The 27,336-nt window shown below is 43.2% G+C and overlaps 1 protein-coding gene across 10 annotated transcripts in view; it reads right to left on the bottom strand.

Annotated features, from left to right (window-relative positions):
• Nucleotides 1-27,336, bottom strand: part of CaMKII (Calcium/calmodulin-dependent protein kinase II) — a 3,892,153-nt gene that overhangs the window by 3,154,130 nt on the left and 710,687 nt on the right. For all 10 annotated transcript variants that reach the window (XM_067758430.1, XM_067758431.1, XM_067758435.1 and 7 more), the window contains one exon: nucleotides 9,208-9,302. In XM_067758430.1, coding sequence (XP_067614531.1) covers nucleotides 9,208-9,302 — 95 coding nt within the window. The remainder of the gene's footprint in view (nucleotides 1-9,207; nucleotides 9,303-27,336) is intronic.

The raw sequence follows: 27,336 nt of genomic DNA on the forward strand, positions 1-27,336 counted from the left end.
CATCCTCGCACTGGAAACGCTGGTCCGCCAACACCCGACGATGGGGGAAGAGAATCACATCGAACGGATCTACGATGGTCTACGCGTGGAATGCCGCCTTTTCGTCAAGCGCAGCGAGTTTAGGATGATCGAGGAGCTCCTGGAGCTAACGGAAGAGTATGAGCTGTTAAGAGACGAGGAAGCAAAACAGGGAAAAATGGTGGTTCACAGCCTATACCACCTACCCATGGAATACGACAGCAAGGAGTGCTGTTGGCGCTGCAAGGAACGCGGACACCACCGCTTCAAATGTAAGGGCCCCTGGAGAAATTTCTGCTCCCGGTGTGGCCAAGACAACATCCTCTCCAGGGACTGCCCATGCCCTCCGACTAGCCCAATTACCGAGAACGCATCCCGGATGCCGCCCAACGCTATTAAAGGAAGCCGCCAAGCACCGTACGTCCAAACAGAGAAGCCGAGGGAAACACCCGCCGGCAAATCAACCGCAAAAACACTATTAGATGGCCCATTCTACATACCAATGGTCATTGGGGGCATGAGCATGCGCGCACTAGTGGACACCGGCGCCACCCTATCCTACGTGGATGACACCGTACGGAAAAACCTAGAAAAGAACAACATTAAGGCGCGCCCCAACAAGCGAAGCATCCAGCTGGCAGACCAGACGTGTGTCTTTACCTCGAACTCCTACCCGGCAAGGATTGTGTATCAAGGACGAGCCACAGACGCGATGCTGACCGTCATCCCAAACTTGGCCGAACAGGTAATCCTCGGAATGGACTTCCTAAGAAAAAGGGGAATCATCCTCACGCTGGATGGTCAGCCGCTGGAGGCCACCGTGACCAAGAGAGCACCCGAACTGGATACGCTATGTGCATTGACGAGCCGAGAACACCTGAGCGAGACCAAAATACGGAACTGGGAAACTTCCTGACACATCACCAAAAGCGGTTTGGCGAAATCATCGGACCAAGCACTGCAGCCGAGCATACGATCCGTCTCAAACACAACCGACCGCTGAAGCAACGATACTACCCCCGCAACCCGGCCATGTAACAAGTCATCAACGAAGAGGTAGACGAGTTATTAGCAGAAGGAAGAATAGAAGCATCACGAAGCGCGTACAGCTCGCCAATCGTGCTAGTCCGCAAAAAACAGGGCACTTGGAGGATGTGCATAGATTACCGTCAGCTCAACGCCGCCAGCGAACCAGACGCTTACCCGTTGCCGCGAATTGGAGCCATTCTCGACCAGCTGAAGGAGGCGAAATTCATCTCTACTATCGACTTGAAGAACGGCTACTGGCAGATCCCGCTCGCCAGAGCATCTCGATCATACACCGCATTTACAGTTCCTGGCAGGGGATTGTTCCAGTGGAAAGTCATGCCATTTGGCCTACACTCTGCTCCGGCTACATTTCAACGCGCTCTGGATTCGATACTTGGGCCCGAACTCCAACCAAAAGTTTTCGCCTACCTGGACGATATCATCGTATTGGGAGATACCTTCGAAGAACACTTGGCGATCTTGGGGGAAGTGTTCGAGCGCCTACAACGACGCAAGATGCAAGTGAACTTCGAAGAGTGCAGCTTCGTCCAGCAACAACTCCCCTACCTAGGACACATCATCAGTTCGAAAGGAATTCACACCGATCCAGCAAAATTATCCGCTGTACAGGAGATGCCCACACCGAAAACGCTCAAAGAGCTCCGCCGTTTTCTTGGACTCACGTCCTGGTACCGCCGCTTCGTGGCAGACTCCTCTACGCTCGCCGCGCCGCTTAACCAACTGCTGAAAAAGGGACAAGTCTGGAAATGGGAGGCGCAACAAAATCAAGCTTTCAAAGCACTCAAGGAAAAGCTTTGCAGCGCGCCAAAACTTTGTTGTCCAGACTTCTCTCGACCGTTTTTTCTCCAGACCGACGCGAGCGGAGAGGGCCTGGGCGTCGTGCTCTATCAACGCTATTCCGACCACGAGAATGTAGTAGCTTACGCCAGCCGAAGCCTAACCCAGCTGGAAAAGCGATACTCGGCCACCGAACAAGAATGCCTCGCCGTGCTATGGGGCATCCGTAAGATGAGACCGTATCTGGAGGGGTATCACTTCACCGTCATCACCGATCACCACTCATTGAAATGGCTGCACTCGCTCCAAAACCCCTCTGGACGTCGGGCAAGATGGGCACTGGAATTACAACAATATAACTTCGAGATAGAATACAGGAAAGGAGCACAGAATGTAGTAGCCGACGCGTTCTCCCCCTGCCCGCTACAACACGCCGAAGACGACATTTTGTATACCATAGCCAACGGAACAAACGACGTCACATCCAGATTACCAGATCGTCGATAACCGACTCTTCCGCCACATTTGCGGTCACCGCAATGAAAGCTGTGCGTCCCATCCGACCGACGAAAGGACGTACTACAGGAAGTCCACGACGCCGCCGCCGCTGGACATCTCGGGGTGAAGAAGACGCTCAAGGGAGCGCAACAGAACTATTACTGGCCCGGGATTTTCCGCGATGTTCTCAAACACGTACGGAAGTGTATCAGATGCGCAGAATACAAAGTCGAGCAAAGACGCCCAGCAGGATTGATGGCAACCATGCAATCATCACGACCGTGGGAAATAGTAACCGCTGACTTCGTGGGACCACTGCCCTGTTCCAAGCAAGGAAATACTTGTCTCCTCGTCATGGTGGATAAATTCTCCAAGTGGGTGGAGTTGATCCCAGTGCGCCAAGCGACAACGGCAAGCGTAATCAAAGCACTCCAGGAAAGAGTCATATACCGATTTGGCTGCCCAAAAACCTTCCTCACCGACAATTGGAAACAATTTGTCGGGAAGGCATTAGCCACATTTTTGAACGACCACCGCATCGATCACAAGTTTACAGCAGCCTACGCACCCCACGAAAACTCCACCGAGCGAACCTACCGGGTCGTGAAGACCATGATAGCTCAGCGATGCAAGGACGACCACCGCACCTGGGACCAGGAGATTCCGCAAATAGCATTCGCGATAAACACGGCTAGCCACGAATCTACAACAGCATCGGCAGCAGAAATCAACTTCGGTAGAGACCTTACACCACCGCAGCAAGTGCGCACGGAGGGAGCAGTACCAGCAGAGCCACCAACCGTACCACCGTCCATCACCAAGTTATGGGACGAGATAAAAGGGCACCTAACCAAAGCTTCAAAGCAACAAAAAAAATTCTACAACTTACGCAGACGGCAATGGAAGCCACGCATAGGCGAGCAGGTGATGAAAAGGGACCACACACTCTCATCCGCTGTAGACAAATTCGCCCAGAAGCTAGCACCAAAATTTTCCGGCCCGTACTTGGTAATGGAATATGTTTCCACGAACACGGTGAAATTAGGCCACCCGGAGCAACCAAAGCGACAACACGCACACGCGCACTTGCAAGATTTAAAGCCGTACCAATCATAAACAACCCGTTTATCTCTTCATTGCAGGAACCAAACCGTCCAACATGAGTCGAAAACACCGGCAACCCATACCACCGTACTCACCGAAACCGATACGGCCGTGGCACCCACCGTTTGAGGCAACATTATGGCAGCCGAACAAACCAAAATTTCAAAAAATACAGATTTTTCACGGCCCACCAATCTACGACCACCTAATGGCCATCAGGGAACAGGAGTTGGCACCAGAGAAAGAAAAGGCCGACCCGCACGCAAAACAGGTGCCCGCAGAAAAGGCTATAAATGAAAGACCGGACCCAGAGGAATTTATTAAAGAAATTACGTTAAAGCAACAGAAATGGGGGGACACCGAACACAACCACACGAAGAAAACGACATACAAAGAGGGTGACCCTGATCCCGAAGAGTTCTTCAGGGAACTGAAACTAAAGCGCACAAACCACAAGGACAGAAAGAGCTACACGTTCCGCTGGAAAACCAAGCGGGTCAAGGTAAAAATGATGGGCGAAACACAAGCGAGAGTTTCACTGATGGGGGTAAAAGAGTGGTACCAGTTGAATGAGACACCAAGAGAGGAGGCCGAAATACATCTTTTATATACTTTTATACAATTTACAAAAACTTGTTAGACTTAAGACGGAAATGAAATGTGAATTATTTTTCAAATTACAAAAAAAAAAAAATGTTACTAAAAAGAAAATATATATATATATATATATATATAACATTATAAAGGGAACAAGAGAAGTACGATAACGGATACAGTTTAGTACGACTCCACCCCCGACAAAAAAAAAAAAAAATTTTAGGACAATACTTTTTTGCGATTGAACCTGAAATGTTAAAATTAACTCTGTTAGATATAAGTGGAATGACTCTGTATATTTTTGGAAAAAATAATTTTTTTAAATAAAGTGCTTCGCCCACACGCGCTCCGGCATAATACCTAGGTCATGCCTGGAGATCCATCTTTCCCCACCGCAGCTTTCCGTCAACCGAAGTGGGAGGGGGACTGTAACGTAGCGTTACAATAACGTAACCCCCCCTGTATTTCCTTATTCACTTAAACCTGAACCTCCCTGTACTTATTTTTCTATAGCATAGCCACCTGAACCTCCCTGTACTTATTCTTCTATAGCATAGTCAACAACCACTTGTACTTATTCTTCTATAGCATACTCAACAACCACTGATAGCAAACCAATGAAAATCACAATAATGGTGTGTTGATTTCTCAACCAGTTTGCGGCACCACCCATATAAACAGCGAATTTGCAGTTTTGCAATTCAGTCCTCGCAGGTGAGCCAGCGGGAGTGGTTGTCTTTTTAAAGACAAAATTGCCACTCCGGCTAGCCAGCTGAGTGGAAGGGGCGCTGTCATGGCGCGGGTCACCCTTCACCCAGGTAAGGACGAGCGGGGCGGATGCCTTTCTGCTATTGCCACCCGTCGCCCCCCTGGGTGTTGAGCGGCCCGACGCCTTGATGACTATGTTGCCCCTCCCCCCAGCTCCGGCTTCGGCCAGCTGAGTGGAAGGGGTGCTGTCATGGCGCGGGTCACCCTTCACCCAGGTAAGGACGAGCGGGGCGGATGCCTTTGTGCTATTGCCACCCGTCGCCCCCTGGGTGTTGAGCCGCCCGACGCCTTAATGACTATATAACCCCCACCCCCACAGGTCTGGTCTCGGCTAGTTGAGTGGAAGGGGCGCCGTCATGGCACGGGTCACCCTTCACACAAGTAAGGACGAGTGGGGCGGATGCCTTTGTGCTATTGCCACCCGTCGCCCCCCTGGGTGTTGAGCGGCCCGAGGCCTTAATGACTATACCCCCCCACCCCCTCAGCACTGGTTTCGGCCGTGAGCCGATGCGTGCGCATAAGGGGCTACCGCTGTGCACTTCCCCTCCGCGCACGGATCGACCAACGGTGTATCGGCTGGTACAGCCCCGCCCCTCTTACGCACCTTCTATTAGCGTGCAACTAGGGAGGCGGGGGTGTCCAGCGGTGAAACCAGCACTAACGAGTCCTCGTAGTCTCTTCCCCAGGTGACCGACCCCGCAGACTACCGATCCGGCCGAAGACTACCGATCAATCCGATACCGTCAACCGACCCCGCCCGGAACGAGCCGCCGCTGTCAGGCAAACACCATCGCTAGCCTACTTCCCCTGTCACCACAGCCCTGGTACGCGCTCCGTAGCCCACCGCCGCTGCCGTCACATCGTCGCCCCTCTGGTGCCGCCGCTGCTTCCATTCCGCGGGTGCTACGCCGACCGCTGGCCGTCCGCCATATTACCGCCGTGCCCATCCCACCTTGCTGGTGCCGCCGCTGCCACACCAACCACAGGCCGGTCGCCGTACTATCGCCATTCAGCCGCCGCTGCTACAACGACCGTTGGCCGTTCGCCATCCTACCGCCATTAAGCCGCTGCATCCGTTACACCGCTGCTACGACGACCGCTGGCCGTTCGACGTCCTAACGCCGTTAAGCTGTTGCATCCGTCACGCCGCTGCTACGACGGCCGCTGGCCGTCTGCCATCTTACCGCCGTTAAGCCGCGGCATCCATCCCGCTGCTGCTACACCAGCCACTGGCCGCTTGTCATACTACCGCCGTTAAGCCGCTGCTTCTATCCCGTCGCTGCTTCCGTACCGCCGAACCAGTCCGTCCGTTACCCTACCGTTCAACCGGCCTACCGAACCTCCTCTACTCCAACGACAGTTAGCCGCCGCCTCGCCATCTTGCGACGGAAAGCTGCTGCCCGCATAATACCTCCAGCCGTGTGTGCGTGTGTTCGTAACACATAAATATCGTGTATTTATTCAGTAGGGGTTTGTGGGACCTTTACTCGACTCTGGATTGACTGAGCGTTACCCCAGCCTTAGACAAAACCCACCTCATAAGGTGTTTCTCTGGTGGTGTTCGGCAGCATAAATAAATAAATGTAAGGCGCGATAACCTCCGAAGATATTTTAGACCAATTTGCGTCGTGCCTCTTTTCATTTTTCTTACAAATTGAAGGGACGGGACCTACTTGTTTTATGCCGACTCCGAACTGCATCTGCTTTGCCTGGGTCTTGAACCCAGAATCGTCGGTGTGGTAGGCGGAGCACGCTACCATCACACCACCTCGGCAGCAAAGCGCGACAAAAAAAAAACAGTTAGAAAGTCTTCGGTGTTACACCTAGAGCTTCTAGGAAAGTGACGTAGACGAAGGTATGAGTTCGAAGTTGCAGTCCTATAGCTTCTGTGCTGGCATGTGGTGTGAGGGCCAGGAGGCGTGGAAGTGACTGGTGGTGGACAGGATTACTACTGTTCGCACATCGGGAATTATAGCTCCTAAAACAGCCGAAAAAACTAGACGCGCCCTTTGCCGCGATGAATAATAGGCCAGCGTTGGTGTTAATCGTTAAAACTGTCCACGAGAGGCATGGGTATTAAAAGGCCATTAATAGCAACCGTAAGTCGCATTTGTGCGTGACCAGCAGGGCCACAAATATTTTAAGGAATCGTGTCTACAACAAGTATTAGGAGTTAGACCAGAACATCTCCTTCGGTGAAACTACGCTTTGTACGAGACATACAGACAAAAGTGTGACCATTTTAATTACTTAAATTTTTTTCGCAGACGCAGCAGTACCAGTCCCTTAGACCAGGGTTAGGTTCGAAGCCTCCCGGGAGTAAGTAAATGCAGGAAAGCTCCTCCGCAAGGAACTGAATGATCCACGAGACTTTGATGCAAACCCCCGGATCTTTCCGAAATGGCCAAACGTTGATTTCCTTAAATACGTACAAACAAAGCCTTTCCTAAATATTATTTTTTAAATAGAAAAAGCAAGCTTTTTAAAGTAAGAACACCAGCGTATGCCGGTGCACGGCCCACGCCGCCGCCGCCGGTATATAATAGTGGCTCTACACAAATTCGTTGTGGCTGAGATCGTTGATGAAGTCATAATGGGAGTGGATTTCTTAGTTGACCATAGCATCAAGATCGACATACAAAGAAGGATTATGCGCTATAAGAACAAGGATGTGCCACTTAACTTCAGTTTTGAAAAAGCGCTCAGCATAAAGCAAGTGCTGGTGGGAGGAGATTCGACAAGGACCACAAAAGTCAAATGCAGTAAACCGTGCAAAGCTTGGTAGAACGAATGGAACACACAAATCAAAACCGAATGTACCCCAAATGGATGCACTCAAACGAAAGAAAGAATTTCCCAGAAAGAATGCAAGGGTGGTTTCAAGCGAGGGCGCAATACTGTTTTGAAACCTCAAAACGATACTGATTATGCAAAGCCAATCCGTCGTGATGAAGCCCTACGAAGTAGTGCATTGGCCAAACAACAGAGTGTGAGGGAACGAACCAGGATAATAAGTATTAAGATGAAACACAGGTACGAAAATAACAACAATTCGAAAGGTTTCCTGGAGGGAGATTTGGTAGCGTTATACAACCCTCACCGGTGGAAAGGTGTTCATTCAAAATGTCAATGTAGCTGGGAAGGCCGGTACAAAGTTGTGAGGCAAATCAGTGATGTCACCTACCGCATAAAAACAATTGGGAACCACGAAACAGAAAGGTGGTTCATTTGGAGAGGCTAGCAGCGGTTGGATCGGGAGATTGAGGGCAGTTTGGCGAATTCTGGCATCACTGGGCTGTTAGTAAAAAATCGCAACAACAAAAAACAGCAAGCAGCGACACTTATGTACAAGGCAACGAAGAGATATCTCACACATACACACATGTAGTCATCAGCCGAAGTAGTTACTCACATATACACACGCATATGGCTATAAGAAAAGCGAAAACTACAAATATACATGTATATAGCTGGTAACCAAGCATGAGATACAATTGTTCTCGAACTGTTCGCGAAATTATTAGACCTTAGGAAAAATAGGTGAAAGAGAAAACCGAGAGTAAAAAAGTACCGCAAACTGAGGAATGACTAATCAGTTTTATTTAAACACGCTATTAGTTGCGAGGTGAAGTATAATTGTGAAGTATAATTGTACTACTCCCAAAGTAGTAGTAAAAACCATCTTACAATACAGAATATTGGAGTTATTTATTTGACAATTCAGCGATTCGAACATTAGAAGAAGGTTTGAAATAAGCGGAATTTCCCAAAATTTGTTACATTATTGTATCACACTTGCTCACTGCAGAAGATTATTTGTGCAGTATATTTTAACTCGGGCTCAGTTTATATACTTATATGTTTGAATAACAATTGTTATTCACCGGTGTTAAGTGCATTAATTACTAAAGAACTTAAGTAAAATTGAACCCACCATTAAAACACATGTTCTAGCATGCAAGCGGAGTAAGTTTGTTGACTTCAATACACCTGGCTGGCGGGCTCTACCATTAATGCTAGATTGCAATATTTTTCATAGGATTTAACTAATGTTTCAAGGATAAATGAATTGATGTTTCGAGTTAGTTTATTAATATGCCAAATATAAAATTCTTGAGGATGGAAAGTAGAAACGAAATTTGTTCATTTCTAGTTGTACATGATAAAAAGTATGTGGTACAATAAGTCAGTTTTAAATTTTCCAATATTATCGCCATTGCATCTCTTCACAAAGAAAAGAAGTTCCGCGTGACTTCTGCGGGACCACTTACGACATTTATACGAGTGAATTGCATCGAAAGCATAGAATAATTAAAAAACGCTTGCTGCAAAATATGAGTTTGGGGCTTATGTCGATAAAGTCGATAAATCTGATGGCTTATACATGTAGCTTACCTCTTGCAGTGAGTTTTTTTGTGTTTATAATTTTAGCGGCAAACTCAAATTGTGTTGATTTTTGAACACAGCGTTTAACAACTGAAAATGCGCCTCTGAAAAACAAATTAATCAAGATTAATATCATAAGGGACAAATAAATTGGGCAGTTCAAAAGAGTGTCTTATTCGTTGCAAAGTCTTAAAATTAAAGTATGATATTAATATTTGATTAAAGCATACCACATGCTCCGAATATAAACTACATAAATATACATTTGTTAGCCATGCCATGTCCATTTTACCAAAAAAATCATAATCATATACAAATTTCATTTGAAGCTATAATTTAGCTTTATATTTCTTTTTGGTTAACTATTGAGCTCAAGGCAGCAAAGATAAATAAAACACCATATATTTTGTGGTATTTTAGATTATATAATTGGTCGATATTTCGGTTTCAATCTGAAACCATCCTCAGGACTGGAAAAACACAAAATTACGAATAACAAATACTAGGCAAACATAAAAATAGCAGGTCAATATTTTACATATTGACATATCATAAACAAATACAACTTACACAAATGAATGTACTTGATCGACTGATCAGATGTTCGAACAGGTGAATGAACAAAGACAAAACTGGGGAAAAGGTAAACAAATTTAAAGTACCGTAAGTGTAAACAAATTTTCTTAAAGCATATACATTCAAGCATAAACAAAATTAACAATATATGTAACAACAAATAATAAGAACACATTTCCTAACCATATTCTCGCTATTTTTGTTGTTGTCGCCAAGTATGTGGGTAGCGGGATATTCGCTGCCGTATGATGAACACTGCGCAACTCACATTTTTTTTCTTTTGTTGTTTCAGCACTAAATTTCTATAGACGTGCGTACAGCCTTCTGTGTCAGATTTATAATTTATTCGCTTCTCATTATGAACACCTAACATGTATCATTTCTAAAATAAAACGTTTATTGTAAAATTTTTCCTTGTCAAAGATGACGACATTTTCAAAATCAGGGAAATTTCCAGTATCGTTGCAATGGGATGACAAGGCCGTCTTATTGTCCGAGACATTGTTCCTTAACTTGGTGTTAGACCTGTGTCCGGAAATCCTTGTCTTTAATTTTTGTTTAGTTGTCCCAACTTATACCTTTTTACATACGTTGGACCCGTCGCCATTGCATGGAATTTGATAGATTATGTCGGATCTCTCATATTTTGGAATTTGATCTTTCGTATTGCTGTAAATTTGTCTCATCGTGTTGCTATACGAGAATGAGATCTGATATTTTTCCCGGTCGTGTAAATTGGATCTTTTTATCCTCTCTGCTATTCCTGGAAGATTTGTGACAGATTTTTATATTTTGGTATTTCTATTGCTAGTACTTTCTTGCTAGATCGTCTCATAAATGTTTCGGATCAGTTTGTTAACTAGCTCTCTCGGAAATTCATTTTGTTTCAGGGTTGACTTGACAACAGCAATATTTTTCTTGTGACATATTTTTTCGCTTATTTTAAGCACTCTCGATATAAAATTCTTCGCGGTATTTAAAATGGTTCTTTTTTCGTGCTTCGAGTTGTAGTTAATAAGCCTTCCGCACGCTGTAGGCTTTTTATACCAGTCGATAAATAACTTATTATCCTTTATGATTGTCAGTCAGAGTGTACAAATATGGCAAGCATTCATCTTTTTCTACCTCTATTGTAAATTGTATGGACTTGTTGTAGCTATTGAGCTTCGTGAGCATGTTATCAATTTCATCAGTTCTGACAACAGCGAAAAGGTCAACCACGTATTTCGTTAACAATCGTGGCTTTCTAGTTGCGTCCGTCTCGAATTTCATCAATATATCCTCCATAACGATGTCAGCTATGACCGGGGAGGCTGGAGACCCCATTGGTATTCTAGTTCGTTGCTCATATATTTTTCCGTTGTATTTGAAATAACCATTTTCCTTTATACAAAACATAACAATCGTTAAAAATAACTCTATTAGTACTGGTGTATGCTCTTTTATGTTGTTTCACTTAGAAGCGTGGCGATGGCCACATCTACCGTAAAATAAGTATATGACGTCGAAGAACACTAAGCTTTAGTCGTCGCAGATGTATGTACCCTTCAATTTTTCTTTAAACTCTGTCGCGTCCTTAACATTACATTTCGATGATTTAGTTAAATTTTTGAGGATTTTGAGGACATATTTGCATAAATTGTAAGACGGGGAGTCAATGGAAGAACAAATGTATCTTTATGTATTTTTGGTAAACCATAGATTAGCATTTTTGCAAGTAAGAAAATTCCTTTCTTTCATATATATCGACTCATTTTTGAACATCTTGTTCACTATTTCACTCTTCTTTCCTGTAATTTACTTGTCGGATCAAGTTTGAGTACTCTTTAGGTGGAGATATTATTAACTATCGTTTGCATCTTTTTATCATATTCGCCTTGTTCATTGCGACAGTAACGTTTCCATTATCTGCATTAAGTATAAGTAGTTCTTCATTTTTTAAAGGAAATTTTTGGTTTTTCATAGAGTATCCTGTATAACTTGTTTCTTGGTGAAATTCCGCATTTATTTAAGTGATCTTGTATTAATGTCGTCAAGTTGTTTCTTTCTGTCTCTATCAAGTGTTTTTTATCATTTTAAATACCGCGAAGAATTTTATATCGGGAGTGCTTAAAATAAGTGATAAAATATATCACAAGAAAAACATTGCTATTATCAAGGCAACCCTCGAACAAAACGAATTTCCGAGAGAGCTAGTTAACAAACTGACCCGAAGCTTTTATGGGACAATTTCGCAAGAAATTACTAGCAATAGGAATACCAAAATAAACAAATCTGTCACATATGTTCCAGGAATAGCAGAGACGAAAAACAGATCCAATTTATACGACCGGAAAAATATCAAATCTCATTCTCGTATAGCAACTCACTGAGACAAATTTACAGCAATACGAAAGACCGAATCCCAAAGTATGAGAGATCCGACATAACCTATCAAATTCCATGCAATGGCGACGGGTCCAACGTATGCAAAAAGGTATATGTTGGGACAACTAAACAAATATTAAAGACAAGGATTTCCGGACACAGGTCTAACATCAAGTTAAGGAACAATGTCTCGGACAATAAGACGGCCTTGTCATCCCATTGCAACGACACTGGACATTTCCCTTATTTTGAAAATGTCGTGATTCTTAACAACGAAGAATTTTACAATAAACGTTTTAATTTAGAAATGCTACATATTATGAACAGTCCTAGTGAGAAGCGAATAAATTATAAATCTGACACAGAAGGCTGTGCGCACGTCTATAGAAATTTAGTGCTGAAACAACAACAACATACAATGTGAGTTGCGCAGTGTTCATCATACGGCAGCAAATATCCCGCTACCCACATACTTGGCGACAACAACAAAAATAGAAAGAAGATGATTAGGAAATTTGTTCGTATTGTTTGTTGTTACATATATTGTTAATTTTGTTTATACTTGACTGTACATGCTTTAAGAAAATTTGTTTACACTTACGGTACTTTAAATTTGTTTACCTTTTCTCCTGTTTTGTCTTTCTTCATTCATCTGTTCGAACATCTGATCAGTCGATCAAGTACATTCATTTGTGAAAGTTGTATTTTTTTATGAAATATGTCAATATGTAAAATATCCACCAGCTATTCTTATGTTTGCCTAATGGTTGTTATTCGTAATTTTGTGTTTTTTAAATCTTGAGGATGGTTTCAGATTTAAACCGAAATATCGGCCAATTATATAAATTATGATACCACAAAATATCTGGTGTTTTATTTATCTTTGCGGCCTTGAGCTCAATAATTAACCAAAAAGTTGAAATACACTTATAAGACTATTAACAAAACTCAAAAATGTTTTATATTTCTTACTTTCATCGAGCCGAACGTTCTAATACGGGCAACCTACTTTCAAATTTCTTAAAGGTATGTCTAGTCTGGATTCTTGAATATTAAGTTACGTCCACATCAGTAACAAAACGTGCTGCAAACAGTTATATAACCAATGTTATGTAACTTGTTAGAAATTCAACTGAAAAATGTTGTATAACACGATGTTGTGTGGACACAATTGATTTTTGATTGGAGAACGGCTCGAGGACTCTCCAAACCGGAAGTGGGAAAAGCCAGTCATCTGCACCTGAAAGACTATAGTTCAATTAGTTTAACATCTTTTCTGCTCATACTCTAGAGAGATTAATAGATGTGTATATAAAATCAAACATGAAGGAGGAATTATTCTCTTCAGCACAACATGCTTATACCAAAGGCAAGTAAGCCGATGCTGTATTGCATAGGGTGGTAATGAATATAGAGAAACCCTGGAATCCCTAGGGGTTTTTCTGGACATAGCCGGAGCTTTCAACAATATTTCGAAAAAAGCAATCATGGACAGTCTCAACTCGATTTAAGTTCAAGGGGCCTGCGTTTAATGCATCTATCCAGAAATAAGTGGATTCTACAGGCTGCCAGATTACTGCAGCGTCCTTCAGGCAGAAGAAAGCAGCAGAAATCCTTGAAGAAGCGTGCGCTGCAGTCGCTTCAATATATATATTGATAGACAGGCGGCGATTTAGGCAATAATCTCACACAGTACTTCATCGAGAGGTGTTCTGGAATGCAAGGAAGCATTGGAAAAACTTCCAATAAGAGACAGAAAGTAACGAAAAGGCCGATTAGTTGGCAAAGGAGGGTGCAACATTCGCTGAAACAACAATAGACGTCCCGATCTGTTTGGGAGAAAACAAGAGGAAACAGGAATTGCATATGATCCATCAAGCAGGAAAAGCTTGAACAAAAGCGCGGGGCTGTAAAATTTCTCAATACGATATTAGACTCACAAACTGGCTCATATCTCTGAAGGTAGAATACTTAAGGCTCACGATGGACATACTAACTGGACACTGCCTGCTGACGTTACATGTTTATAAGGTCTCGTCCGTAGCAGTAGGTAGAAACGGTTGAACGCGTTCTGTATTCGTATCCTGTGCTCGCCAGGTCAATTCTCCAGTTATAAGGGGCGGCAGAGTCCAGATCCCGAGGCAGCAATTAATCCATGTCCTAGAAAACTTCTAATATTTGCCAAGGGGGAAGCTGTTGGATGTCACAACGATCAGTATGGACGCCACATAACATAACTCAGTTGATATAAATGACCAGTACGGGTACACACCATTCTTTGGTCATCTTCATATTCACATATATATTTTGTAATCTCTATATTCACATGTACATGTCATCGATAAGTCAATATAAAAGGGCAGGGATCTTCATAGATTTTTTTGTCATCTCAGTTCACCTTTTCATTGGATACACACCTGCAGCAATTTCAATACCTACAAAACTTTAAGGTAGGGTGCGCCATATTTTACAACCAATGCTATACACGGTTCTTTCGCGAGATATGAGCCGGCATTTTCAACAGAATCAACCGGATTCTGCTCGCGCCACTGGTCCTTCGAGCCGGATCAATTTCGCGAAACGCACGTTAACCTTACTTTAAAGAAAATCGCAACACCTTTACCACTCGATTGTGTCAACATAACCTCAAAGGCATCGCCCAGTCAAGCCTTCGTAACGCGGCCAAATCTGACTGTTTGGAATCGCTAAGAGCAAACGTTCAACAATACAACGCTCATCATCATCTCTAAAAGCATACACCATCAAGGCCATCCGAATCCGTAACCTCAATTGTGACGAAAGGCAACAGGATTTCGAGGTAAGTGACTGTATCATTTCGTTGGCAATTTTTTTTTTCTCTACCAGTACGCCGCAAACTGAATCACCGGCTGAGAAATCAGTGGCTCTTACTGAAGAAGAGTAACTGGTGGCGGAACAACTTGATCTGCTCGACGGTTACGTAATGAGCAACTAAATTTCGATAAAGATGGACCAAATCGACGGTCTAAGGGGCAGTTTGCTACACGCCTCAATCGAATCTCGCAAACTCTTTTAACTTTCAATGCGAATCATCGCACATTGGTGCGTTCCAGATTATCTCGAGAAGACGAATATTTCAAACGGGACATCTTTGGGTCTTTTCGATCTGAGCATGCAGATGCAATCGATCATATCGAAGATGTATTCGACCAACTGTATCCAAATGAAAACCCTGAAACCCAAACCACTTTTCCTAATTCTGCTGCATCGGCTGCTACAACAGCGAAAACGATTAATACGATCATACGAGAAGTTCGCGCCGATAGCACGTTTAAACCTCCTGAATTGAAAATAGAAAAATTTGACGGCGAGCCAACTGAGTGGCCAACCTTTTTTGCATCATTTCAAGCTCTCCATAATAATCCAAAGTTATCAAAGCACCAAAAATTTTTGTATCTAAAATCATTTCTTACCACAGACGTAACGTCATCCATCGCTCATTTGGGGGTTATGGATGATACATATGACGAAACCCTCAATGATTTAAGCGATCGTTATAGCAATGCCCAAGTTCTGTTTACAGCATTTATGAAAATTTATGAATTTGCCGACTTATAGTCAACGCGAATCGGCAGCTGAGCTTAAATCATTTCATGACTCTGCACGTGCCTGCGTTATTCAATTGAAGAACCTTAAGTTCAACACCGAGGCAAATTCTCAGTTTTTTGCGTTCCATTTACTCAAGAAGCTCTCACCAGCTGCACGTCTTGATTCTGAAAGATACCGCAAGGAACCGAAGACAGTTGCAAAACTTCAACAATTACTAGACTTTCTGAAATCGACATTTCTCATTGATGATGTTGCCGCTCATGCAAGTCACCACGACAATTCCAAAGCATCACTTAATACAAGGTCTAACAATATCTCCACTAAGCCTGTTAACAGAAGGGAAATACGAAATCTTCACGTCGCGAAAAGATCCATCATTTGTCCGATCGAAGGGTGAAGGGGATCACATGTCCTTCGCAAGTGCCAACAATTTTTGCAATGGACCCCTTTGAGCGCAAATCGTTCGCAAGTAGCCATAAGCTGTGCTTTAATTGTCTCGGTCATTCAACCTCAACACAATGTTTTAGCAAACATACTTGTTTCACATGTGGTGGCAGGCATCACACTTTATTGCATTTCAACCTAAACAAATCCACTCTTCCTTCGCTACACTCATCACTTCACTAAATAAAAAGTGTTTAAGGTTTTCTTTAAAACGTTATAAAAATTCACTTTGTTTTTTATTATATAATAATTCAGTAATTAACTTGGTATATAAAAGGATGTTCAAATGCACCACTACAACTTTCTGATGACAACCTTTATGTTCACGATAAAAATAAACTTATGATCGAAATATACATAAATATGCAAAAGGAGTGCGTCCGCGTTTGCCCGTTTATAGTGCTAGACTAACTTTGTTGCAATTGTAGGAGGCTTAAACATCCTGCCCGCCTGCCTCCTGCAGGGAGGAGCTGGTAAGCACCTTTTGCAGTTCCTGCAGGGCGCGGATGGTCGTATCTAAGGCGCGACTTCGTATTGCGCCGTTGGCATTGCGCCGTTTGCAGGCCTTGAGGGGTGCGCGCGATCGTGCGCTTGACCGTCTTCGCAAATTTGGGGGTTGCCGCTGTTTTATTTGCAGGGCGCGCCTTTTGAGCCCTGCAGGCGCAGGTCGGTGTCCTCTCTTTTTTCTGCTTCGGTTTGGGTTTCGGCTTGCAGGACGCTTGGGGGGGGGGGGGGGTTTCCGTGGAGGGGCTTTGTGCTGCCCAAGTCGACCTTTCGGCCCCTCGTGCAGGAGGGTGTTATGCGCCAGGCCGCAAATTTTGCACGTCCCTCGGAAGTCGCATTCCCCAGTGGTGTGCGTGAGTGCCAGGCAATTGAAACAGTAGCCCTGTGCCCTGGCCACTGTATCACGCTGCGGTGGCCGCATCGCCTTAAAGGCCGGTAGGTTCGCAGCGCGTGGTAGCGATGGCAGATCTGACACTGAAGGCAGTTGTCGGTCTCTGACGTGGGAGCCAGTGGGCATGCCGGTCTCGATGCCATTATGTGTCGTCCTGAAAGTAAAGAACAGAGAGAGAAACGAGAAGTAGTAGGCGCAAGTCGGTGTCCTCTCTTTTTTCTGCTTCGGTTTGGGTTTCGGCTTGCGGGACGCCTGGGGGGCTTTCCGTGGAGGGGCTTTGTGCTGCCCAAGTCGACCTTTCGGCCCGTCGTGCAGGAGTGTGTTATGCGCCAGGCCGCAAATTTTGCACGTCCCTCGGGAGTCGCATTCCCCAGTGATGTGCGTGAGTGCCAGGCAATTGAAAGAGTAGCCCTGTGCCCTGGCCACTGTAGCACGCTGCGGTGGCCGCATCGCCTTAAAGGCCGGACAGGTTCACAGCGCGTGGTAGCGGTGGCAGAGCCGACACTGAAGGCAGTTGTCGGTCTCTGCCGTGGGAGCCAGTGGGCATGCCGGTCTCGATGCCATTATATGTCGTCCTGAAAGTAAAGAACAGAGAGAGAAACGAGAAGTAGTTGGATACAGCGGATGGTAAGGGGAAAGTTAATTATACAGGGGAAACGTATATAAGGTAGAGCGCTGTGCTCGAAGAGTGCTCCGTTGGAGGAAAGCACAGCTTAACTAAGGGGCGCATGAAAAGCCCATTTAGGGTGCGAACCTCTACAACCCGAACATGGTTGTCAGGGCCGAGGCGAACGTTCTCGATTCGTCCCACACGTCACTCGTTGGGTGGGAGCGAATCTTCTTTAATTACGACGAGGTCGCCTGGTTGAAGATTTCGATGTAGCGTTTGCCATTTATAGCGCTTCTGAAGGTCCTTCAGATAATCCTCTTTCCAGCGTCGACTGAATTGGTGATGAAGCGATTTGAGTTTTTCCCATCGATTTATCCAGGAGAGGTCTTCCGCGTTTGGCACAGGAATGGCTAATAGCGGTGCACCTCGAAGAAAATGACCCGGAGTTAGCGCTGTGAAGTCAGCTGGGTCCTGGGATAGTGAGGTTAGAGGCCTCGAATTAAGAACTGCTTCAATACGTACCAACAGCGTCGGTAATTCTTCGAATGTAAACTTGTGGAATGCAGCGGTTTTTTGAAGCGGGTTTAAAACTTTTTACTGCGGATTCCCACAGGCCGCCCATATGAGAGCACTGGGTGGAATATACTGCCAGTTTATTCCTTGGACAATGTCCGCCGAGCATTCGTTAAGAAATTTAACGAAGTCGCGTGCAAGTGCGCGTTGAGCGCCAATGAACGTTTTACCATTGTCGCTCATCATTTTTGAGGGATAACCTCATCTGCCAACGAATCGGGCGAATGCTGCTCGAAAGGCTTCGGTGGTAAGGTCCGAGCATAGCCCGAGGTGAACTGCCTTTGTGGAAAAACAGACGAATACAGCCACGTACCTTTTTATGATAGGGGTGACTTCAGAACCGATACTTTTATTTGGAATGGACCTGAAAAATCTACTCCTGTTGTGACAAAGGGAGTGAAAAATTGCAGCGCTCAAGTGGTAGCGCTGCCATTATTTGCGTGCGCGTTTTCTGTTTGAAATGCGTGCACGATTTGCATTGAAGAATGCATATCTTTATAAGAGGCTTTAGTTTTTGTACGTAGTACTCTTGCCTCACCATTTGAACCAATAACCGTATTTCTGCATGAAGAAGCAGGCGGTGTAAAAACTCTAGATACAGCTCGCAGAGCCTTGAATCCGGACGAAGGATTACTGGATGCTTCTCGTTGTATGGTAATGTAGAATGTTCCAATCGGCTACCGATACGTAGGAGGCCGTCTCCATCGAGAAGGGGGTTACGAGCCAGAAGGGTACTTTTTTTGCTAATTGGCATTTTGTTTTGTAGGGCGCTTTTTTCCGCCCCGAAATGTCGAGATTGTGCCATTGCCAAAAGCCGCGTTTTTGCATGTTGCAACTCTTTATGGGTCAGATGGGGATTATGTGTTGTTGCCACTGATTTTGATTTGTTGAAGGCTTTGTTCGCAAAGCGGAACACGTATGCAATCACACGGAGAGCTCGAGCGTGTAAGGAGAAACGTTGAAGAATATCGTCCTCTTCCTCGAGTGCGTGATATGCTTCGACCTTGCGTTTCTCGGGGAAAGCCATTGTGGTCCGTGCCACCAAAGGGAGGAACCTTTCAAATTAAATATGCGGCTTGCAACCACATGTGCCAAGATCAGCAGGGTTGTCTTGGCTATATACATGGCGCTAAGTGCCGCTAGGAAGATATCCTCGAATTTGAGAGGTACGGTTGGCCACATAAGTCTTCCAAGTCGATGGAGATTTTTCTAGCCAGGCTAGTACAATCTCAGAATCTGACCATAAGAATGTGTTGCATGCTTGTAAGTCGAGCTGTTTTCGAACAATTGAAGCCAGTTTGGCGAGTAGGACTGCACCACATAGCTCTAAGCGGGGTAACTTTACAGTTTTTATGGGGGCAACTTTGCCTTTCGCAACCAAAAGGGAAGATTTTATTTGGTTGCCCACATGTGTGCGGAGGTAAATCGCTGCGCTTTTTCCGAAGCATCCCAGAACACGTGGATTTGCCTGGAACGGCATTAACCCATCGAGAGATTTCGATGTGGCAAATGGCTGGCAGATTTTTTGCTTGGCGCTTTCATCCCAATCGCTGCCATCCAACCAGATCTCTTGGAGAAGCATCTTGGCCTGGATCATAACTGGCGACAGCGATCCTGCCGGGTCAAAAAGTTTTGCAACAGAAGATAAAATTTGTAGCCTTGTGACCGCATTTTGGGTGTGTTCCGGCAGAATGGTGTATAAAAATTTATCCGTGAGCGCGTTCCATCGAATGCCAAGAGTTGTCGTATTGGAAGTGCTCTCAATTTCAAGAAGTTGGAGTCTAGAAGATCCTCCTCCGGAAACTGTTCTAATATGGCCGGGTGATTAGCCGTTAATTTGTTTAGTATCAAACCAGCTGATTTTAGAGCTTTTATCACTTGAACGAGTAATTCAGTGGAGTTATCGATGGTTTGACTTCCTGATAGGATGTCGTTGACATAAGTTTGCGTCTTGAGGATTGTTGCAGCCAAGGAGAATGTCGCTTTCGTGTCATCGGATATTTTATGCAACGTACGAATAGCGAGATATGGTTTTTAGATTGAAATCGCTAACAATGGTGTTGGCCGATTTGCGAAATAGGATTCGCTGAAATCTTGAATCGGTGCCTCGTTAAATTTTGCACAGTATCTCATAAGACTGTCACTTTCCGCGATGAACTTTTGCGCGGATGGGTCAACTGATTTAGATTTTGGGCGGGGGATGTTGCCCTTTCCTTGGTCATTTCTTCTTTTGGGCCATCTCTTGGTTTTATCCCGGTTTCAGAATTGTTTGGGGGACTAAGAGGCATTTTTAGCAAACTTTTGGGTTTTCACCAAAAAAAACCGAATAAATTATTTGCACGCTCAAAGAAAGTTCGCAAGTTTCGAAGATGGAAAAACTCTGCACAGAAATTTAAAAGAGGGAATTTAAATTGGTGGCGGTGTTTGTTTTTTTTTTTTTTTGTTTTTTTTTTTAAATAGAGTCAAGCACGGACAACGGGACGCTCCTTAAATAATTTAAATCCGCGAAATACGGAATTTAAATGTATGTATAATGTTTTTTAAAAATAAAAAAATAAATTTAAAAAAAATCACAAACACTTTTCACTTATATATACGTGTGGAAATAAACGTGTATTTGAAAATTTCAGGTATATATATGTATGTATATATGTATTAGAAAATAATAATATGTACTTGAAGTTTGTATGAATATTTTTTTTGAAAGTTCCTATAGGGACGAAAATATCTCAAACTCAGTTTGATGCGCTAGAATAAGTACAAATGTACATGCGCAATATACAAACGTATGTATATATGTTTGTTTTTGCGAACGTATGCACGTGAATCAAAGAAGCTGGGGCGGCTTTCCGTACTTCGATGGTCGACACTCGTCGGTACGATACTTCAATTCGATATCGAACCCTTGACGAGGCCGTTTTGGTTTCCGTATTTTTTAAATTGTAAAATTTTAAATTGTATGCAATAGCAAGCATGTAGTTAATTAAATCTTTTCGCGTTTATCTTTTTCAAATGAATTTACAATATTTAAATAATAATATAAACGAAGTCTTTATATTGTATCTTGCGTTTCCGATGTGGCTCTCCTCCAGCTGACAATTGTTGCAGTTTTGTTTCTGTTATTGCTTGTTCGTTTTTTATTTTATTTATGAAATTAAATATGTTAGAGTGTGTCCCAAACGCACTTCGAATGACGTTGCGCCACCTTTCGATAGAATTATTTGTACGGACTTCACCCAATTTGGTGATATTATACATATTCCATAATTCGATTGGCTATAACGCCCCCTTTCGACGTTGCTGTGTTCCAGGCTGAAAAAAATTTCAGAAGTCAAAATTCAGAAAGTAATCAGACAGCAAAAACATTAAATGTTACGCAAAATTTAATGTTTTTTACTGTCTGATTACTTTCTTAATTTTGAATTCTGAAATTTTACTTCTGAAATTTGTTTTCTGAAATTTGACTTCTTAATTTTGACTTCTGAACTTTGAATATTGATTTCTGAATTTTGACCTCAACAACTATGGTGGCGTCTCTAGCTTGGAGTACGACGTTTCTTTCGTTAATGATAGTCAGTATTTTGAACCAAATTGAGGATAGCAACATACATTCGAACTTGTTGATGTACTTGCGAATGCCGGTAATATCTCCGTATGCTTGTGCAGTCAAATTTAGCTTAAGTAATGCGTTTAGTGCTTGTGTCAATCCTGGAACATGGTTTGCGAATGGTCTGATTGCCTCAATTCTAGCCGACCACCTAGTGTGTGAAAGACTGTGAAGAGAGCTTGGTACATTTTTTTGAGGATGTCCCATCGTTGTGGACTGCTGCCGAAAATAGTAAAACATTTTTGTACAACGCCTAAGAAAGTAATTGCAGCCATACAACATTCTGCAGCATCAAAACCACATAAATTCAGACTGTGGGTTGCACAAGGCCAGTAATCAGTATTCGAGTTTTTGTCGAGAATGTGACGTTGTGCTCCGTTGTAAGCTCCTTTCATACTGGCGCCGTTATCGTACCCTTGTGCATGACAATCTTTTAATGGGATTTCAGGTTTACCTAGAGTATAGAAAATTAAATCAGCGATTTCCTGATCAGTTTTTTTGTTACAATCCACGAAAGCCAGAAACCGTTATTGAATTGTAAAATTTGTTGCTTTCGATTTGAAAAGGAGGTAGCGCACGTAGTCTGTTCAACGTGACTAGCATCAGGCGTACCATCAAAGACAATAGCAAAATACTTGGCTTGCTTGCGTTGATCTAATATAGTTTTCCTCATATGTTTTGCACAAATTTCTATAAACTCCTTCTGAATGTCTGGGGAAAGGTAGTGAACTTGTAAACGTTTGTGCTGCTGTTGTGAAATCCAAAATTTCTCCAAATGATCTCTAAGTATCGGATCATAATGGCTTATGAGTTCTAAGATGCCCAAAAATGTCCATTGTTTCGTTCCCAAGATATATACTTTCGCCTCTGCAAACTAGGCCTCTTTCACCCGAAAATAAAATAGTGTCCAAAATTCTATACAAAATTTCTCTCCACTTTTGAGTTTCAGTGATTAGCTTTTCATTGATAAGTGTATAAATTGTAGCCTCCTTTTGAATTAGACTTTGTAAAAAACGCCATTGAATATAACATTTAACGTGATCGTGAGTATTTTCGTGTGCTGGCAGTTTATCGTATAGCTTCTTCCACACCTGCAAATCGGAATATCCGCCAGGAACAAATTTTAGGTCGATTTAAAGTATTGGTGCTTAACAGACGACATGGCAGCCAATAAAAAGCATTGCTACTGGCACTCCACACCAACCAGTCACGCTCCACTTTCTCTCCATTCGGCAAGATTCTGTTAAACAACGAGGTAGGAAATGCATCGTAATGACGATCACGTGGAAAAATAACAGGTCACCTTTGATGACCTCGACGAAATATTTCATGTAAATATACATTTTTGTTTGATATTTTTATTGTCTCCTCACTGTTCGAAGGACCTGGTTTTGAGCCAGCTGCCAAATGAGATATTTATTCTTAAATTTTATTATATTACTAGCAGACCCGGCATTTGGTCTATCTACATATATTTTAATAAGCTTTTTCCGTCTAACTCTGCCCTCCCCCTCTTGACTTTTTCCTAATCCTTTTATTCACTACTCCCTCCGTGTTTTTCGATTCATCTATCTCCATCTTCGTCTCATTCTATTTCTTTCTCAGTCTCCTTCTCTCTTTTCTCTTCTCTCAAGTTCTTCTCATTCTTCTTCATCCCTTATTGCCTGTCCCAGAGGGTGGTATGTATTTTGTTCCAGCCCCACTCTGAGTCTCAGTCCCAGTCCTAGTCCTAATCCCAGTCCGTCTCTGGTCTACTTCCCGGAAAAAAGGATCGTAAATACTAATATAGGCAAATTTATATACCAAATTTCAGGCAAATGGAATAGGACGTATGTATATAGGTATGTGGGTATTATTAATTCTTGTCTTTATTTCGGCTTCGCATGCATATTTATCAGTTTTGCCAAGTTGATGCGACGAAATCGAATATCACAATGAAAATTACTTTAGAGCTCTCAGCAACAGCTTTCATTTGATATTCATATTGTATAAACACTGCCTAGGCATTAACAAGCCCACGTTTTAGTCTATATCTCGAGACCCTGTGCGTCGATCGCAACAAAACCTATATAATAACCACCGCGTGAGGTATACGCAACTTATATGAAAGTTTGAACAAAATCGACAGACGCATCTCTTCAAACACCGGCGATCAACTAACACATACTTTAGCCTTTCTTTATATATATATATAGATTTATATTTTTCATATATACCTACATTATATATATAGATTTTTATTTTTTCATAGAAGTCTGGTTCAATTTGTGAGCCAGATAGTTTGTTAATTACTTCTTTTTAGTTTGGCAACGCTGCATTTAATAAACCTACTTTTTCAAAACTTGATGTCGCTGCTTAGCCTTTCGCCGTATGAGTTAAATGAAAAACAGCGGCGACATCTGCCTATCACATTTCACGTGTGCGAAAATTTCACGACATCTGCTTCTAGAGTCTCTCAATGATCCAGAGAATTCCCGTGAGAATTGAGCGTGAGCCGGAGCTGTAAAACTCACTGGAAGACTGCAAATGTGTGCGGCTGTGTACATGTACATAACATATTTGTGTGTGTATTGTTTACAGCAAAGCACTGTTGCCATTGACCAGTTTGCATGCATGCTTATGTAAACATCAAATTTTGGAACTACAATTTTACATGGTGCAAATGGCAGAAACAAATACTGAATAAGAGTTTCTAGTTCATTTATTTGCAACCTCCAATTTCAACAAAATTTTAAACAATCATTAGGCCTTTTTGTATAATAACTGCAATTGGTCCAAACATAGCACTTACTTACTTACTTAATTGGCGCTTAACCGTCTAAACGGTTATGGCCGTCCAACAAGGCGCGCCAGTCGCTCCTTCGCTCCGCCAACCGGCGCCAATTGGTCACACCAAGGGAGTTTAAATCGTTTTCCACCTGGTCCTTCCAACGGAGTGGGGGCCGCCCTCTACCTCTGCTTCCATAGGCGGGTTCCATAGCACACAAAATATTAATAGGCAACTCTGTCGTGTGAGAGACCGATCAGCTGACACGTTCTTACGGAAAAAATCAAAATTGCTTTGATTTCTACGTTCCGGGCAACGTACGTACGTGAGTTGAACGTCGGTGAGTTTTCGTTTACATTGCACACTCGCAAGTTAGGTCGTGTCAGCTGACACGTTTTTTCTACGTACGTTCGTGGGTAATTGCCGCTTTACACAAGCTTTTGCATTATGAGTAGATTGCACGTATTTTTATGGAGAACAGTAGATTGAGCGACACTGGCGCCATCCGATATGGAAAAGTAGACAACTCCCAAATTTTGTTGCAAGTAAATCATAAGAAGAAGAATTTGACATTTGTTTTGGATACGGGTGTTGGCGCACTTTGCAAGTGAAATTATTTTTTTCACTGGTTGGTAACTTTTCTAACATTTTTCCCAATTGAAAACTGCAATATAACAATCGAATACGACTCAAAATATATTATCAAGTATTTTTGTTGTATAGGAGAATGTTTATAAAAGTACTTCTCGAAATTTTGTATGTGAATGGGCAAGGCAAAATAAACTTCAGTTGCCAAGTCTGAGGTTCCTTCATATTTACAAATGCAACATCTTGGTTGATTGTGGCGATGTTATTGGAATGCATAAGCTTGTGTTAAACGCATCTACATATATGAAAAATGTCATTGCGCCGCGGCCTTCACTGCCGTTGCTATGCTAGTTACTTTGCTAGCGGTCGCTGTACATAGATATGTGTCCCTATGTATACCGTGTATATTACATACATATACGCACAAACCAATGCTTGGAATGAGGGTTGAAATTTTCATGCGCTATTTACTTTCCGCCGTCGCTATGCGTTTTGTTTTTCGTTTGTACGCGGAATTAATGCTTCTTCTGAACTGTAAACGTCTAGAGTTTATTAAAATGAATATATGTATGATTGACAAAGTTGAGTTATTTTTAAATGTATGTAAGAATATTTGTGCCCGAATGGCATTACGCGATGATGGACAAATGCGTGTGCTTGCCGTCGCTGCTAAATATCAACTGCCCTATCAGCTGTGTGTGACATACATATATTAACACACAAACAAATTTTCCATACAAATTGCCAGGCTGTTTCGCAAGTTAAGCATATTTAAAACTTTATAAAAGTTGTATGCCGCAGTGCATGGGCCTATTTTTGTGCTCTGTTTGTTTATAATTAATATACAGTTTTTTGACACGGTAGGGTACTTTCTTCTGCAAGGGTGGGATATTGCATACTAATAACACGGCTCACAGGTGCATCCTGGGAAATCGAAGCGAATCTGTGTGGATTTGGCTTAGAGCCTGCTTATGCTTGCCTGAAACAAACGGCTGTGTTGGCAGGTGCCGCAGATGTTCCCTTAATCCCCGTGCAGGGAGCGCTAGATCAAGCAGTTGTTTACCAGGACGTCCTGGTTTATGACAATTTAGCAAAAACTGCCTTTCAGCATTTCGTTGTGGTCTTTAATGTTGAGCTCTTTGTGAGTGTGTGTGTAGGGAGGCTATGTAGGTGATGTTCGGGGGTCATAAGGGGACATCCGGTGGCAGTTCGGATAGCCGCATTTTGACAGGCCTGCAGACTTTTATAGTATGCGTTTTTAAGACCAGGCGATGACGCGTAGCACATGAGCGGCCGGCTAGTTTCTTTGTACGTGGTTAGTAACGTTTCTGTATCTTTTCCCCAGGTGCTGCTGGCAAACGACTTGAGGATTTTGTTGCGGCTTTATAGTTTAGATACAATTTCGGTGGCATAAGCCTTGAAGGTCAGAGTATTATAAAACGTTACCCCTAAGATCTTTGGTTGACTGACAGTCGGTAGTGTGACACCATTGACGTGAGCGGCCAATATTTACGACATCTGTTCCTTCCACATACTAAACAGAGTGGTCGTGGAATTTGTCGGTGATAATGCCAGGTTGCGTGAGGTGAAGAAACTAGAAAGATGGGGAAATAGCTGTTTATTTTAGAAACAATTCATCAATTGAGGGGACAGGTCCTGTTGCCATAATCGTGCAGTCGACGGCATAGGAAATGGTTGTAACTCCTTCTGATGGGCGAGGGCATTCTGATATGTAGAAATGAAACAGAAGTGGGGATAGGACACCACCTGTGGGACCCCTGTTTAATTTTTTTAGGTTTTGAGATTTCGTTCCTAAATTGAACCGACGCGTGCCTACCATTCAGATAATTTAATTTTCACATGTAAAGTCCCACCAGCACTGTCCTATGGTGGGGTTTTTCCTGATTTAGCCCGTATATAATGTGGGTGTTTATGGCATTTAGCGCAGTGATGGTGCTGAGCATTTTGCGGAAGCTATCTTTTCGGTTTCCATTGTCTTCGCTACTGGCGAAATCGGTCGATATAACTCGCCTTCGTTAGCTGGTTTGCCAGGCTTTAGTAGTGGAATTATCCTTGCCATTTTCCATTGTTCAGGAATGACAAAGGACTTTAGCGATAGGTTG

This window comes from Eurosta solidaginis, chromosome X (assembly GCF_040869045.1).
Source record: "Eurosta solidaginis isolate ZX-2024a chromosome X, ASM4086904v1, whole genome shotgun sequence".
NCBI lineage: Eukaryota > Metazoa > Arthropoda > Insecta > Diptera > Tephritidae > Eurosta > Eurosta solidaginis.